Genomic DNA, 14856 nt, shown 5'->3' with positions numbered 1-14856 from the left:
GTTGGGAACCCAGCAGCAGGTCAACTTGCTACGACTAATCAAACATCAAATGACACACTGCTGTGTGCTGCCTCCTACCCCAACCCCAGCTGCAGCTGCCTTTGAAGAAAGGTGCAATGCCTTCTGCATGGATGTACACACCGAATAAAGTCTTTTAAAGCATGTGAGAACAAAAGCTGTCATCGAAATGTACTGAGCAATTATGGGTTGAAGGTTGAACTATTATTACTTCATGCCCCCCCATTCCCCTCCCCTCCAGGGTGGGAAGAAGGGGGGAGGATTATTCATTTGTATTCAAGCACTTCATTAATGTTTATAAGAGAATCCAAACACGCAAGCAAAACAAGGACGAAACACTCACGCCAGAAGTGTGATGCGATAAATGTCACTGGAGCAAATATTTAGATCTGTTTACAGAGAGGCCTATTAAGTCCTTTTTGAAAAGCTGTGCAGTGTTGTGGCTTGGTCTCTGCCTAGCAGCTCCAGCGTAAACAAATGGAAGATGGCTAAGTCTCTCTCTCTCATTTTGTTATGACATCTGGAAACCTAAGGAGGTTGGGAGAAGCCAACTGGCTGCCCTACTGCGATGTCTAGCAACAGGGTCTGCTTGTTGAATGATGGCAGAACATGCAAAGTGGAACTGCTGAGTTCTCCAGCCTGTGCCAATATCAGTGGATTTTCAACACAATAATGCCTCAACAAAAGTTGTTGCAACACAAAAGCCTTTGGTTCATTGCTAATGATGCAATTCTATGCCCTCTGCCATTTTTTAAAGATCATTTGTGTTTGAGAAAATCAGTTTCATTAGGGACTAAAATAGGCTGCAAAGACGGGTGGAGCTGCTCTGTTTGCCAAGGGATGGAGATGTGTCCCATAATCCCTCGCCTGAAAAACTGTAGGTTCTGTAGTTTGTAATCAGCCGAGACTTCTGTAGATGCCCCCTTCACATCACCATCTCATTGGCTCTAGTCCCTGCACACGCAAATATTTCTTTTTCTAAGAGTATTAAGTAAGTTGAAAGGGATAAGAGAAATTTATAGCTGGATAAATCACAGTCTTAGCCCCAGATGTAATAACATATTTGGGATATTTCAGCTTCTGAAGTCATGCCTCAGTTTCCAACACGTTATGTAAGGCCCACAGATATAACATAGTCCTATATGTATATATTACCATTCAAGGTTCCTTACCCAGATGCCCAGCTTGCTTCCTTCCTGTTCAGAAGGACTGGTGCTCAGACCATAGAGATGTATAGGACTCCCTATAGTGATCTCCAGCGGTGCTGGCTGAACCAGGAAAGGGAAAGCTGGATCAAAACACTTTGAATTTGCAACTCTCTTCTGACTTAGTGAGTTTAGTTCACTTTTTTCATAGCATCAAGAATTCAACATGAAACCACAAGTAACTCCACTCACTCTGCTTTTTAAGTCTATCTAAATCACAAATAAATTAGAATAATATTGACTAACTTTTTTTTCTTCCGAATTCTCTTTATGAATTATTTGGCTACACAAAACTCCTTTCTACACCTTGCCCAGTTTCAAGGACCACAGGGATACAGTTTTGGGTTCTAGGTTCAAGGACTGCATACTTGTTTAATTTGTTTTAACGGGAACTGTACTGAGCTTTACACCAGAGAATGGAAGAGCAGGTGCCAAGTCTTTTGGGATTCTCCCATTGGTATCTTCAAAGCTGTACTCTCAGGTCTAAGCGATCTCAGCAAAAGACACTCGTTCCTTCCCTGACTGATAGGGATGATGGATTACTAGACATGACAATTGCTAAGCTTGTTTTTCTCTTAAAAAATGGCTCTGAAACTTTGATGTGTTGGAAGAACAGGAAAATGCATGTGACCACCCAATTGAATAGTGAATAAATGCTGGTTGTCCCTACTGTATAACAGGGTTCAATCTTTTCAGACTTAAACTTCCAAGAGGAAAATTTTTTCTGGCTGACTTTTCCTTTTTAATTAGTCTCCTTGACTAATTCTTGCAGAAAATGCCTGATACCTTAGTGGCTTGGTCTCAAACCGCAGTCCCTTCCATGATGCTATGTTCAGCTGTACTCCCTGCTCTTGGTGTGTTTTACTACCCTTAATATACCAGACTCATTAGGAGTGCCAGGCCTTGAAACCTTGTCAGTAGCATGCTGAGCATCCACAGGGAAGAGAGAGGAATCCCTTCTCCTATTTTTGTTTAGCTACCTTCTGCTCCTCCACTTTAGAGCTAACTCTTGGGGTTATTTATGTTGCATGACCTTGAGATAAACGGCATTTGGCAGGCTGCCGGATGACTTTGTGTTTCAAATCAAACATTCTCAGTTTCTCCCACTAACAATGGGAATAATTCCTGAATGCCTTTTTGGGGGTATTTCTTCCCATATCATTGCCTGCCACGGAGTTCTTGGTAACTACGTCAGGGCTGGTGAACTTTAGCTTGACTTTCTTGTTGGATGCAAGTACCAAGTGGTGTGTGTGGTTTTCTTCTGTGGTTTGGTGTGTGTGTGTGTTTTCTCTTTGTCCCAGAGTGTCTGCACTGCTGGTATTAGAGCTACAATTGTTCTATATAAAGCAAAGATCCCTTGAATGATCTGCCAAAGGCTTTATCTCTGAACAATCTTTGTCTGTACTTGCTTTGCCGTTAACCAGTTTTGACTCTACTCTGTAATGGCTAGAGTTGCTTTTCCTTAACTGATATATATCAAAGAGAACTGCTAAAATTAACTGCCCATGAACTGTGTCCAGGATGTTAGATTAACTCATCTAGAATCCTTCAGTGAACAAACTGATTTACGATGTGTTATGACATTGTTACTCGATGTGTTGCACAACAACTCAATTTTAAAAAATGAAGAGCGCTCCATTAATGAGAGATAAATCTTTCCAGTGTAATTCAAATGAATCTGCAACAGCTTTACAGAGAGCATGATAAGGGATCTTGTGTGGGTTTTGGTGATTGTGTTTTGCATTCCTAGGGATATCTTCCACTGGGATCTCTTTGTCAGTAATGACAAAATCCATCCAAAATATGCCAAAATACGACACCTTTTGCGAGATTATAGCTCTTTGTACTTCCCAAGACGCAAAAGGGTACTACTACAAGTGACTCTCAACAGCTAATACTTTCAGGTTTTAGAATGTACACCAAGCGCACCCAAATATGCTTTCTTTCAACTTCAGAGCCATGATTTGCTGAAGTCTGTATGTGGTACGTCCCTTACAAGCTTATCCAGTCATAGTTAACACACAGCAAGTGCCCAAAGCAGTCAGTTTCTTTCTCAGAAAAAATACACCTTTATACATTAAGATATAAATAGAGTATTTTTTTAAAGCAAGCACTATTCCATTACTGGAACATGAACCAGTGTAAATGCTGACCTTAAATTATTAAGTTTCTAGAGCGTGTTTCAGATGCATACATGTTAAAGTCTCAGGTCTCTCTGGATACCCAGCTTCAACAAAAATGCCTTTGAAAGTGAGCTTGAATTATATACTGTACAGTATGTCTCATTTCACAGCCAAGCCACTTGAGTTAATAAAGAAAATCCTCCCTGGCCTCACACAATTAGCTGTGTAAAAAGCTAGTCAGTGCAAGTCTGCATACAGCGACAAGCCAATCCATAAAGTCAAACAGTGTTTCATGCCTGCAAACGTCTGCTGCCTTGACCCTCTGAACTTCATCTTGCCACCAAAAGACCTGCATTATTTCAGGATGGTATAACCTGGTCTCATGGTCTGCTGCTCACACCCTTAAGCAAAGAAAATATCTCCCTGGTGTTCTGCAAATGGAAGGGAGAAATGCTGAAGGAACTGAACTTCAGTTTGCTTGCAGCATCCCAGTTGTTTGAAGGCCAGGCCATATTAGAATTGTTTAGGCCATAACTTGGTACTAGAAACCTGAGTTTGATTCTATGTCTTGGTGAGTTATTTTCTTCAGCAAGCAAATAATGAGCTTTTTTGAGAATGGTCTTTCTAGCTTTTTCCTGTATTAACCAGGAAAGAAAGTCATTATGAAAAGGAAGGGGTTTTCTGTATAGTTAACAGTATAGTAAACAATCATTTTCAGACCCTTTAGCATACTTGAGCCTCTCTTGCTCCCGTAGTATCCAAAAAATAATGAATTACCTGAGCTTGAAAGCAAACTACAAGTTAGTATCCCAGTTAGCTCCCAGTATGCCAGGACCAGCTCTTCACATGGTATAAGGCTTAGGTCTTTTGCAGTTAATAGTGCTATGATGATTTTACCAGTGCTTTGAACTAATGGGACACATTGGGACGTGGAATACTGCTGGAATAACATTAATCTCAATGATAATTTCTAAAATTGTAACTCAATCACATGCCAGAAATAAAGACCTTCAAAAAGCCGGGCATGTTTCTCAAATCACCCTTTTGCCCTCTCCCCCTCTGCTGACTCTGCAAACCCCTATACTGTGAGCATTTTGTCTCACATTTAAATAAATATTCCCCATCACTATTATGCTGTCACCTGTAATAGGAAAAGCCTGCAAGAAATCAAAGGAAAGCAAAATTGGTGCGGTGGCAGAAAGTGTACAGAGAATAATCAGTCTTCATTGTGATTGTTAACAAAAGTGAGGGAGCCTAATGGAGACCTTGGATTTAATACAGTCTCTAAAATATTGAGGGGATACTTTCAAGACATAGAATCTCCTACTTTAAAGAAATATTTTCCCTGTGTTCCTCGTAAATTGGCTTTTATTAAAATGGAAAGAGGTTTGAAAATAACTTAAAAGATTTGTTTCCTTTTTCTCATTCCTTGGCTCATGAAGGGAGCCTCATGAACATTGCTTTGCTCTATGAAGGCAGCTTCTTCTCTGTTTTATGTATTGGGGATATCTGTGTCTCCCAATGGGTGACCCAATACAAGAGTTAGGGTAGAAGAAGCAAGTTTGATGCAATCTGGGGAAACCGTAAAGCATTTAGTGTTATTCCCTTAATTGTGTTGTTACAGCTAACATGTTGGCTATGACTGAATTGCTAGCCTTTCTCCATGCCCACCTCAACGAACTCTGTGATTTTGCAGGGATACCCAAGCATGAAGAACCTCTGGACTGGAATTCATTTGAAAGGTTTCATAACTTCCACATTAACTGAGCCTAGGAAAAGAAGAAATCAGAACACTTTCTTTTTCTTTTTTTACAATCCTTTCACTATTTGCCCATAGGAGTTTCTGGGAATAGTTCAGTCTTATCCCTGGCTTCAAGGGACACTCTGGAATGAGTACAATATATAGGATTTGATTCATACCAATGGTATGGTCTTTTACATCTAACACCACTACCCACTGGCCTGGGCTGTAACACTGATTTTGAAGAAGTCAGTAATAAAACTCCCTTTAGACATCTGCAAGACTCTTCAACCCTCAGTGTTGTTGCAGTGCCTGGACAGAGGTGATCAGCAGTGGTCCACTGATAATACATCTAATTACAATATTTCAGAGATGATGATTTCTTCAGGCATAACTGGCCTATGGGAGTCTATGTACGATGAGAAATGGGGTGTCTAGGCCTATGTTAAACGACCCTCAGAGTGGAAAATCTAGGGTCTTTGATCTCATTCAAACTAAAAATACTTTTGCTAATCAGCCTCCTCAAGTCATACAACATCCATCCCAAAATGCTGAACACATGGTTTTAATTTACAGTTTTTAGCAACTTTCATTTATATCGTGCTAGAAGTCCTGAAATGACTTGCAGCAGAAGCTCTAAAAATTGGAAACCCAAATGGTAAGGACTGCTGTTGGAATAACTAGTGATAAAAGCAGCAGTCATCTGTGCTAATTCCTGCTTGAGCTTCTGACACAGGTATTAACCATGTCACTTCTAATTCTCTGTGCATTTAAATGACAACTAGATCCAATAAACAATAACAATAACACAAGGCAGCTATATTGTTCTCTTGAACACCAGAAAAAGCACATCTATGGAGATGAATGAGACGCCATAACTACTAGCTGTTGTGATGGATACAACCAGCCATGCATTTTAGTTGCACGTCTGTTCCCACTCTGCAGAGAGTATAGCCCTGTTCCAAGTCCAGTCCAAGAACTGAAATATTAAGTTCAAACACTGATATCTGCAGTTTTAAGCTCTGCAGGCACCAGTTTAATTTCTGGTGTCTCAAGCGATCTGGAAACCGTAATGCTTTATGGGCTAAAGAAAGAGTATAAGGTTCACAAATTGTTGCAATGTTCAGAAAAATGTCTTAGTGACTGCAACCTATAAATAATTTGAGCGATTCAGAAAGATATTGAAGTTTTGTGATCAACCCACAGTGTTTCCTGTGGATTTTAAGTCTAGTAGCATCTAGGATCTGAATTGCTTGTCAGCTTGAAAGAGGGATTTGGGAAAGTGTGCAGACATGAGGCAGATATGCTTCCCTGCAAAACAGGGCTCTTCTAACGGTGACTCTTGAAAGTTAAAAAAATGAAGTTCCCAAAACGCTGGTCGTTGCTGAAAATCTCCATTTTTGTGCTATTCTAAACACTGTGCTCTGGGGAAGTCATTTTACGGTCCCTCATCCAAACATGCAGGGAACCCCTTTCACAGGACCAGAAGATGAAAGGAATCACACCAATTTCATGTGGCTCAAGCAGTAACTCTGTGATTTCTTCTGCCTTTTACCTGTCTCATCAACTCCTAATGACAGTGAAGAGATTAATAAGGGTTTGCAGTGTAAAGCCTAGCACAGGGGAAACCTGTTATTTTACACTATGTTCCTCTGAAGTTCCCAAATGTGCTTTGCCAGGAGCCCTGCCACTGATCTCCGTCTCCACAGGAGTGCAAGGTGAATGAGTGCCCTTGCTTAAGATCATTTCTGGCCTTTTCAATACAGGAACCTCTGACTAGCCTGAATGATGTGGGCTGGCTTTATAACGTGGATTGCTACTCACTAGGGAGCTGAGGGGAGGCTGTTAAAGACTTTCTGAGGACTGTAGGTTGCACTATACTTGAAGTTGAGGTTTTTAAGGTCAATGGTTTGTTCTGTTTATAAGCAAAGCAGTCTGGGCCTCGGGCAGGATCCTGACTGCTGTTGCAACAGCATCAGAAACTGACAACAGACAACAAACAGAGAGAAAATCATCGCTGTGGAAATACCACTTACTGAAGAGGGGGGTATTTTGCACTTACTGGGTGAGCAGCTCGGAGGTGGCAAACTGCTCCAGGGATTTGAAAGCAGCGTTAGTGCCTAAGTATGGGGATGGATTTGGGTCATCTGTCCCTCTTCTGATCCCTTTCTCCGAAGCAGAGCTCGTGGAGTGAATCTCATCCAGGGAGCAAAGCGCGTGCCCGGCTGCTCCCCACGCCTCTCACACTGCAGCAGTATCACGGCTTCCTGCTGCCGGGGCCAGGCATCGCTGGAGCCAAAGAGACCACGCTCTGACCTCAACTCGCCTCTCGCCACACACACAGAAAAAAATGGCACAATTCTGCAATTTGACATTGGTAATGTTCAGCTGCCTTAAACATGGTAGGGACTCCCCTGAGTGCCAGGCTTGTTTGTCACTGTTTTCTGGGGGTTTGTTCCTGCTAAAGCCCGCCTTACAAAGATGCAATTCCTGCCTAAAAATGATCACAAGCAGCATCCATAATTTTGCAAACAAATCAACCAGCAGAGTCCTCTTCAGATCTGCTCATGGAAGGCAGGTACACCTGTCCTGGGCTTGGATCTTACCAAGCGAGGTGTGAAGGATCAGAGGGAAGGGAAGGGCTTGTATCTAACCTGTTCTACAAACAATTCTTACAGTTATATACACAATAAACACAATAGACGAATTGCCAGCTCCCCCTCGAGCCATCATTAACTGACTGGCTTTTTTCTTAATAGGCATCAAATGCCAGGGTGGGCCTTTCAAGGGGGCTGTGGTGAAGAATCACACAGTAACTGGCTGTAAAGAGCAACACGTACAGTTAGTTACAGCTATAAAACGTCAGCTGCTGATCCTTTCAGGTGTTACTGTGACTACTGTAGTTTTAATACCTGCATAGTTTCACCCTCAACAGTTCCCCTGGTAAAGGGGTAAAGCAGCTCCACTAGTATTCAAAAGGAGTTAAACGGAAGGATTTCTATTTCTGCTGTACGAATTTCTACCTCAAGGTTAATGTTACTGGGGGAATATTTTTACCCCAAGGTGCGGGGGGTGAAGGGGGTGACAGTTTAATTAAAGCCAGCAAGCTAAAAACTATATGCACTATGTGTAACTACGTATAATCAAACTATTTAACAACTCTTCTTTCAACAATCAGAAGAGATGATACTAAGCTATTTTTGATAACTTTTCATGAAGCCTGAAATTTTTTGGAAGCAAAAAAGGCATGATTTCTATTAGGCAAAACCCACTTTTCTTTAAAACAGATAAAAAATAAAAAAAAAATCAATAATACTCCATCAAATAAACTACACAGACTGTCAAAAGTCAACTAGCTCTGAAACTGAGCCCTTTAATCCAGTTTGGAAAACTCTGAGCCTGAATCTTTCATTAATATAAACAGATAAATTTCCCTTGAAGTCAGTTATACTAGTCCCTGTCAGCTCCAAGAATCCCAGCTTTGTGATCACAGAAATGTTTAATTTTTCAAGGGGATAGGGGAGATGGAATAGCAAGTCCAGGCCGTGGCCCTGTCTATATATTACTGCGTCGTGCTGTTTTGCCACTGAATGTCCAGCTTCAAGACTGCAGATCTGTCAGTGACCAAAACGTGATGGACCACCCATCGGCCTTTTATTAAACAGCACTTGTTCCCCCTCTAATCCTATCACTAGAGTAATCAAAGCTGCCATGTCCCAGGGTTTGATGGAACAGCAGGACCTGGGAAATGAAGACTGATTTTGTTAACAAAGTCATTCCTGCCCCTTGAATGCTGTCTCATTGGTAGAAAGCAGGGAGATGAGGTTTATTTGTGCAGAGAATGAGGCGGCAGAGAAATAAAAGGGGAAGAATGGTGAAGTGTGAAGTTTAATCTGGCACGGTCTAAGGTTTCTTTCTTTGAGGCCGTCTCTGATCCAATCAACACCGGTTTGATATTTAACATCTCCCCCTGCAGTTGGAAATGATACAGGCTGGAGAAGACTCGAGTCAGGGCTTTGCAAGCCCCAACCAGTGTCGGGAGAGAAAAGGGGGTGCTGGCGGCTCCCCTCCGGCCTGACGACTTCCCCCACCGACAGGTCAGGATGGAGTTCGGCCCTGACACAAAATTCCCCTCACGAACCTCGGGATTAAGGGCATCTGGCACAGGCTGAATGCAGATTCTCCCTGAAGGGAGTGAGCTTGGGATGGGATGGGAGAGGGATTTTATTTCTAACTTGGAGGAAGGGACAACAGTGTCTCGGTCTGGGGATCCTGCTGAGAGACAGGATCAAACACGAGTGAGAGCCACCATCCACCTCCCCAGGGCAGAATGGTTTGGGCAGAGGAGTAAGACCTTCCCCTTGCTAACCGTACAGGCTTTTAGTGGGGATGCGATGCTGCCCGAGGGTGCTAACCCCTGGGGCTGAGCGGGGGTCCCACTGCAGCCCTGGGTGATCAGGGTGGACACAGTCGGACCTGAGCAGCTGTAGGAATCACTGTCAGCATCCTCCTTACTCCAACAACAGTATATGTCAGCCTGGGGAGAGCTTTTCACCACAGACCTGTGTGAGGGTCACAAAGAGGATGGGAAAGCTTCACCCGATCCCAAGCTGGCCCTCACGGGACACATGGACAAGTCCTCACGGCCTGTCATGGCCCCTGCCGCAGTGCCTCTGCTGGCATCCCAACAAGAGAAGGCCCTGAACGCCATCCGCCCCTCACCAGCTCTTCTCAGTCGTGGCCCACTTGATTTTGCACTTTCTGGCCACTCAGTAAATAAACATCTGTGCTGTCAAACAGAAAAGTTGTCTGCTTCCTCTTCTTTGCATGCCTCTCAGCTCTTTCTGTCCCACCTTCAGTGAAAACCCTGAAACTTTGTATACCAAGGAGCGGTGAAATTTCAATCTGACCCAAACCTGATCTGAATTCCCCTGTTGCCAGGCTCCCAACCCAGCCTTTTGCTGCGATTCAGACACCTTACCACCAGCTATACAATACCTGTATTGTATACAGGTATTGTATAGCTGTATGGGTGTATACAGGGCCCAGATTTTGTGTGAGCAGGAGCTGCTGGAGTCCCAGGGGGAGTGAGGATGCTCCCTCTGCATGCCGTGCAGGAAAGCAGCCAGTCAGCGGGAAAGGAGAGCGATCGGAGCAGTGCTGGTTTGGAAGAGCAGCATGAAACACTGAGCAGAGGTTTCAGGGGGAGCAGAGCATCAAACTACAAAGTTTCTGGGTTTACAACAGAAAACAATGCTCCGTGCTCTACCTGCAAGAGCTGGCTCTCCAGGAAGCAGCCAATTATATGAGCCACCTTCATCTTTTCATCCGGCTAAGACAATCAACATTTCAAAGCGACGCACAGAACGTTTCAAAGATCGTTCCTGGTCAAAAATGCAAGTGTATCCGCTTTCTTTCAGAGCAGATCAAAACCAAGTACCACACCGGGACCACTCCTAGGTTTCCTCTGCCTCACGGTATCAGATTAACAGATTTGGTGCATGTAGTCAGATTAAATATTTGCAGTAGCACAAAGCTGCCTTTGAGGGGAAGAAGTAAAAAAAAAAAAAAAAAAGCTTTTTTTCTTTTTTAATTTGCTAAGGGCAAAAATACTGGACTTTGGGGACGGGGGAAACAAAAGCATTGACATGATTCAGCAAGGCACAGTTTTAAAACCTGAATTCTGAATGCAGAAAGTACATGCAGTATTCCCGTAACAGTAATGCTGAAAACAGGTAAAATCTGCTGATGCCCTTAGCAGATTTGGGACTGTAATTTATCACAGATGTTCTCATCAAACTGTGCAAACACTCTCCAAGACAAAAGCTGCTCAATTTCTGATTTCCATTTTAGTATGTTTTAATTATGTGTTGCTTAAGGAAGGCTTCAAGACCTGGAATTGGGAGGCGAGACTTAGCAATAGTAATCCACTCCACTAAATTAGCACAGTAATACACCAAGCAGTAGGACTGCCAGACAGTGTGATAACATTACAAATGACAACTGTTAAACAACTAGCCAGGTGTCAGGATGCATGAAATCTAGAGGAAGCAAGAAAATAAATATCTGGTTTGTTTTGTTTAATTTTTGTCTCATGTTGTTCTGGTGGCCTTGTTCCCAGAAGAAGCTTCCATCTAGGAAAAATCCTCCTGAACACCGATTTATTTTAGCAGCAATGTCAATTCTCTGTAATAATTAAAATATAATGTATTTTCTTAATCAGCACAAACTTTTTGCATAAATGATTGTCCCTTACTTGCCAATAGCAGTAATACCTTTGCTGTTCTTTTTTAGATCATTATTGTAGCAAAACAAAGGGGAAATTTTTGTTTCTATTTAAAATTTAGAGAATGAGAGAAAAACAGAATTACGGTAAGAGCAGGAGTGAGTTTTGTATTCTGTCCCTTTTCCTCTGTCTGTCGCTCTCTCTTTCTCTCTCTCTAAAAAGAAAAAAATGTAATATGATTCACATTTAAAAGGCTTCCAAGTGGTACATTTTTAACCAAGTGCTTTCATGTGCTTGATTCTAACTGCCATTTTTGACCTAATACAACCAAATGCTATTGGATGTCTGGAATGGTTAATTATTTTTACCTCACCTTAAAGAAAGGGTTCAACAGAGAGGATAGGCACTTAAACCTTTCAAACACAACAGGGTAAAACGAATTCCTTGTTTTGCGTGTGTGATAATTAATGGAAAGGTCCTGAGGGGCTTTCTTTTAATTATTTTTGTTGATAAACAAGAAAATCCCTCCAAAAGTGTATGCAACCAATCTTCTCCTAGAAGGCTTTATGCAGAGTTGGACTGCTAGTTGAAATATCGGATGAACCAAATGTTAGTGAAAGCCAGACTTTTCTCCCTTAAAACAGTTCCCACTAGACGTCAGGGGAGAAGGGGGTGAAGGCACTCTAAGGACATTTTAATCACACCAAAGACCAGTCCTTTAATCCTTAGTCCCACATCGCCAAGAATTTTTTTGCTCAAACTAGGACAGTAAGATAAAGCTGGAAATAGCTGATCCAAAACTAATGACGAAAAGCAGGTTAAAAACGAAATATCACAGCAGTAACTGACACCATCTTAAATTTCCCCTGGATTATTTGTTTTCTTCCACACACATTCATTTCCTGAATTTCTAGTAAATCTGATTTCATATAAACAGTTTCACAAAGCAAAGTCAATAGCTGTGACTGTGTTCCTGATTAATCCACTGAAATGAAATAGATTGCATAGCTTAGTTTTTGGTTGTTTAAAGCTAAATCCACCGACAGAATTCTGGAGTCCAGTTACACCAATAACTTCTGTTTCTTAATCTACATCCTTTTCTTTTTGCTGAACTTTACCTGTTCTAAAACGAAAAAAATCCATGCAGATTGCAGACTTAATTTCCCCCAGTACATGAAGGCAATGTGAGCCTGTTTGTTTTGACGTGGAGTGACTACTAAAAAGATGACCGACAGTTTGCTCGTACTTAAATCTATTTGAACAATGTTGATATTTAATTTTTCATTGTTCATGCTTCATCCTCTTTCCGATGAGTACCACAGAACTGCTTTATTTAAAAACAAACAAACAAACAAAATCACTTTTTACCTAGCTCCAGCACAGGACGGGAGGCATGGAAGTTTCCCTCACAAGTGGCAAGCCAGTGGACACACACATTCACACCCTGGACATTTGCCTCTCAAATAACTAATACACATGATAAACTCGCTGCGCACATCGCAGGATTTTTGCAGGCAGCATGGATTGGCGCGGTGGAGAATGGGCAGCCTGACACAAAGGCTGCTGAGGCCTGCGAGCGACCCACCCCACTGCAACAGGCTCGGGGTTCACCCCATAAACCAACCGAAACGTGAGGAGAGCATCCCCTACCTCTGGGATAAGCCATGAGGCCCAGGAGCCTCCTTACCTGGGAGAAGTTGAGCCCGTTCAGCGGGTGACACTGCTCCTCCACCCTCTCCACCGCACCCGTCGTCTTCTTCATCCTCTCGGCCTCCTGGGCGAGGTAGAGATCGAGCACCGGCACCCCTCTGGAGCGGATGTCCGTCTCCGTCAAGGAGTTCACCATGAGCATCACCCAGACAGGCCTCTTGCGCTCCCAGTTGCCGGCGATGGCGTTGAAGAGGTAGTCGGCGTAGAGCCCTTTGCCCCGCTGGTCCGGGGTCATCCAGTGGGGCAGCATCAGCTTGATGTAGTCCAGGTGGCGTTTGAGGCGGCGGTACAGCTCCCGGGGCAGCACGTCCTGCAGGTTCTCCCCGTGGGGCAGCATCTGGCAGCTGGCCAGCCCCGAGATGGTGTAGGGGTCGGTGAGGTCCAGCTCGAAGTAGACGCTGGAGCTGGCGTGGAAGGCGGCCTTGGAGTTGTCGGGGATGAAGTCCCACACCCGCGTGTAGGGCACGTGGATGGTGCCAAAGAGATAGGCGGGGGGGGTCGCGGCGGATGGTCCAGAGGAAGGAGTTGAGCTCTCCTTGCTGGGGGGACGACAGCGGGGGCCGGTCAGTGGTGGAGGGACAGAGGGGCGGGAGGCAGCCCACGGGCACCCACCACCCCTGGGGGGTCCCTCTGCCCCATCTCCCCGCACAAGCCCTTGCTGGGCTTGGAGCAAGCAAAGCCCGCGGGCACGGAGAGGCCCGCCTAGGGCAGAGCCCCGCCGTGACCCCCGCTCTCCCCCACGGGCGCCCACCCGGCCGCCGCATCGGACTCGCACCCGGCGAGGGGCCCCCTCCCCGCGGCCGTGGGCGCTCGCCGCCACACCGCGCCCCTCGCGGGGGACACGCCGGGCAGCGCCACACCTGCGGGGACACGCGTGTCCGCGTGGGCCGCGCGCACACGCACGGAGGAGGGGGGCTCCCACCCGCGCCCCCTCTCCGCGCCCCCCCCCCCCGCGCCCCGGCGGCTCCGCGGAGCGCCGCGTCCAGCCGCGCATCCCCGAGCGACCGCGGCCGCGCCCCCCGGCCCGGCCCAGCCCGGCCCGGCCCGGCTCACCGAGCGGGGCAGGTCGCACTGCCCCGTGTCCATCTGCTCCCGCCGGGCCGCGGCGTCGGGCAGGAACCCCCCGAAGACGAAGCAGATCAGCGTCAGGTTGAGTTGCATCCCGCTTCCTCTCGCTCTCCTCTCTCTCCTTCCCAGATGAGCCTTTTTGGATTTCTAGGATCTTTTTTTTTTTTTCCCTCCCCCTCCTCCTGCTCTTCCCCCTTTTTTTTTTTTTTTTGGCTTTTTTTTTTTTTATTCAAACAAACTTTGCCAGTCCCATCTGCATCTGACAAGTGCAGGGGGAAGGACTGGCCGCCCCCTCCCTCCCATGCTCTCCCCCCTCCCGCCCTTTCCCACCCCCACCCCCTCTGGCTCCGGGCTTGTCAGAGGCGCTGGATGCTTTGGGGAGGACGGTTCTCATCGCCAGCCTCCGCCATGCTTTGATTTTGCAGACCGAAGAAGCTCCCTTCCCGCCCCGCCGGTTCGGGAGGAGGTTGGGGCGGGCGGGGGGGGGGAATAGCCAGAAAATAAAAAAGTAAAAAAATTACAATACTTTTTTTTTTTTTAAATTCGGCGGCCAAGAGGGGCTCCCGCGGCGCCCCGGGAGAGGCGGGCGCTGCTCCGCGGGGCGGCGGCGCACACCGCACCGGGGAGGCCAAACTCGGGCTGCGGCGGAAAGTTTCGCGCAGCCGCCCCGGCCCGCCCGCGCCTCCCGCCAGGGGCCGCCGCCAGGGGCCGCCGCCAGGGGGCGGTGGCGGCCCAGCGCAGCCGCGCGGCGGCCGCGGCTGGAGG

At 45.6% G+C, this 14856-nt stretch overlaps 1 protein-coding gene across 1 annotated transcript in view; it reads right to left on the bottom strand.

Annotated features, from left to right (window-relative positions):
* TRABD2B (TraB domain containing 2B) overlaps window positions 1–14184 on the bottom strand; it is a gene marked incomplete at both ends in the record, with an annotated part of 292456 nt that extends 278272 nt beyond the window's left edge. Inside the window, 3 exon segments of the mRNA XM_082312151.1 lie at window positions 13001–13519; window positions 13521–13562; window positions 14077–14184. Coding sequence (XP_082168277.1) covers window positions 13001–13519; window positions 13521–13562; window positions 14077–14184 — 669 coding nt within the window.
* Between the last annotated feature and the right edge of the window lie 672 nt (window positions 14185–14856).

The sequence above is a fragment of the Platalea leucorodia genome (genome assembly GCF_965183815.1).
Source record: "Platalea leucorodia genome assembly, chromosome: 5".
Classification (NCBI taxonomy): Eukaryota; Metazoa; Chordata; class Aves; order Pelecaniformes; family Threskiornithidae; genus Platalea; species Platalea leucorodia.
This window is presented reverse-complemented; position numbering and strand designations above follow the sequence as displayed.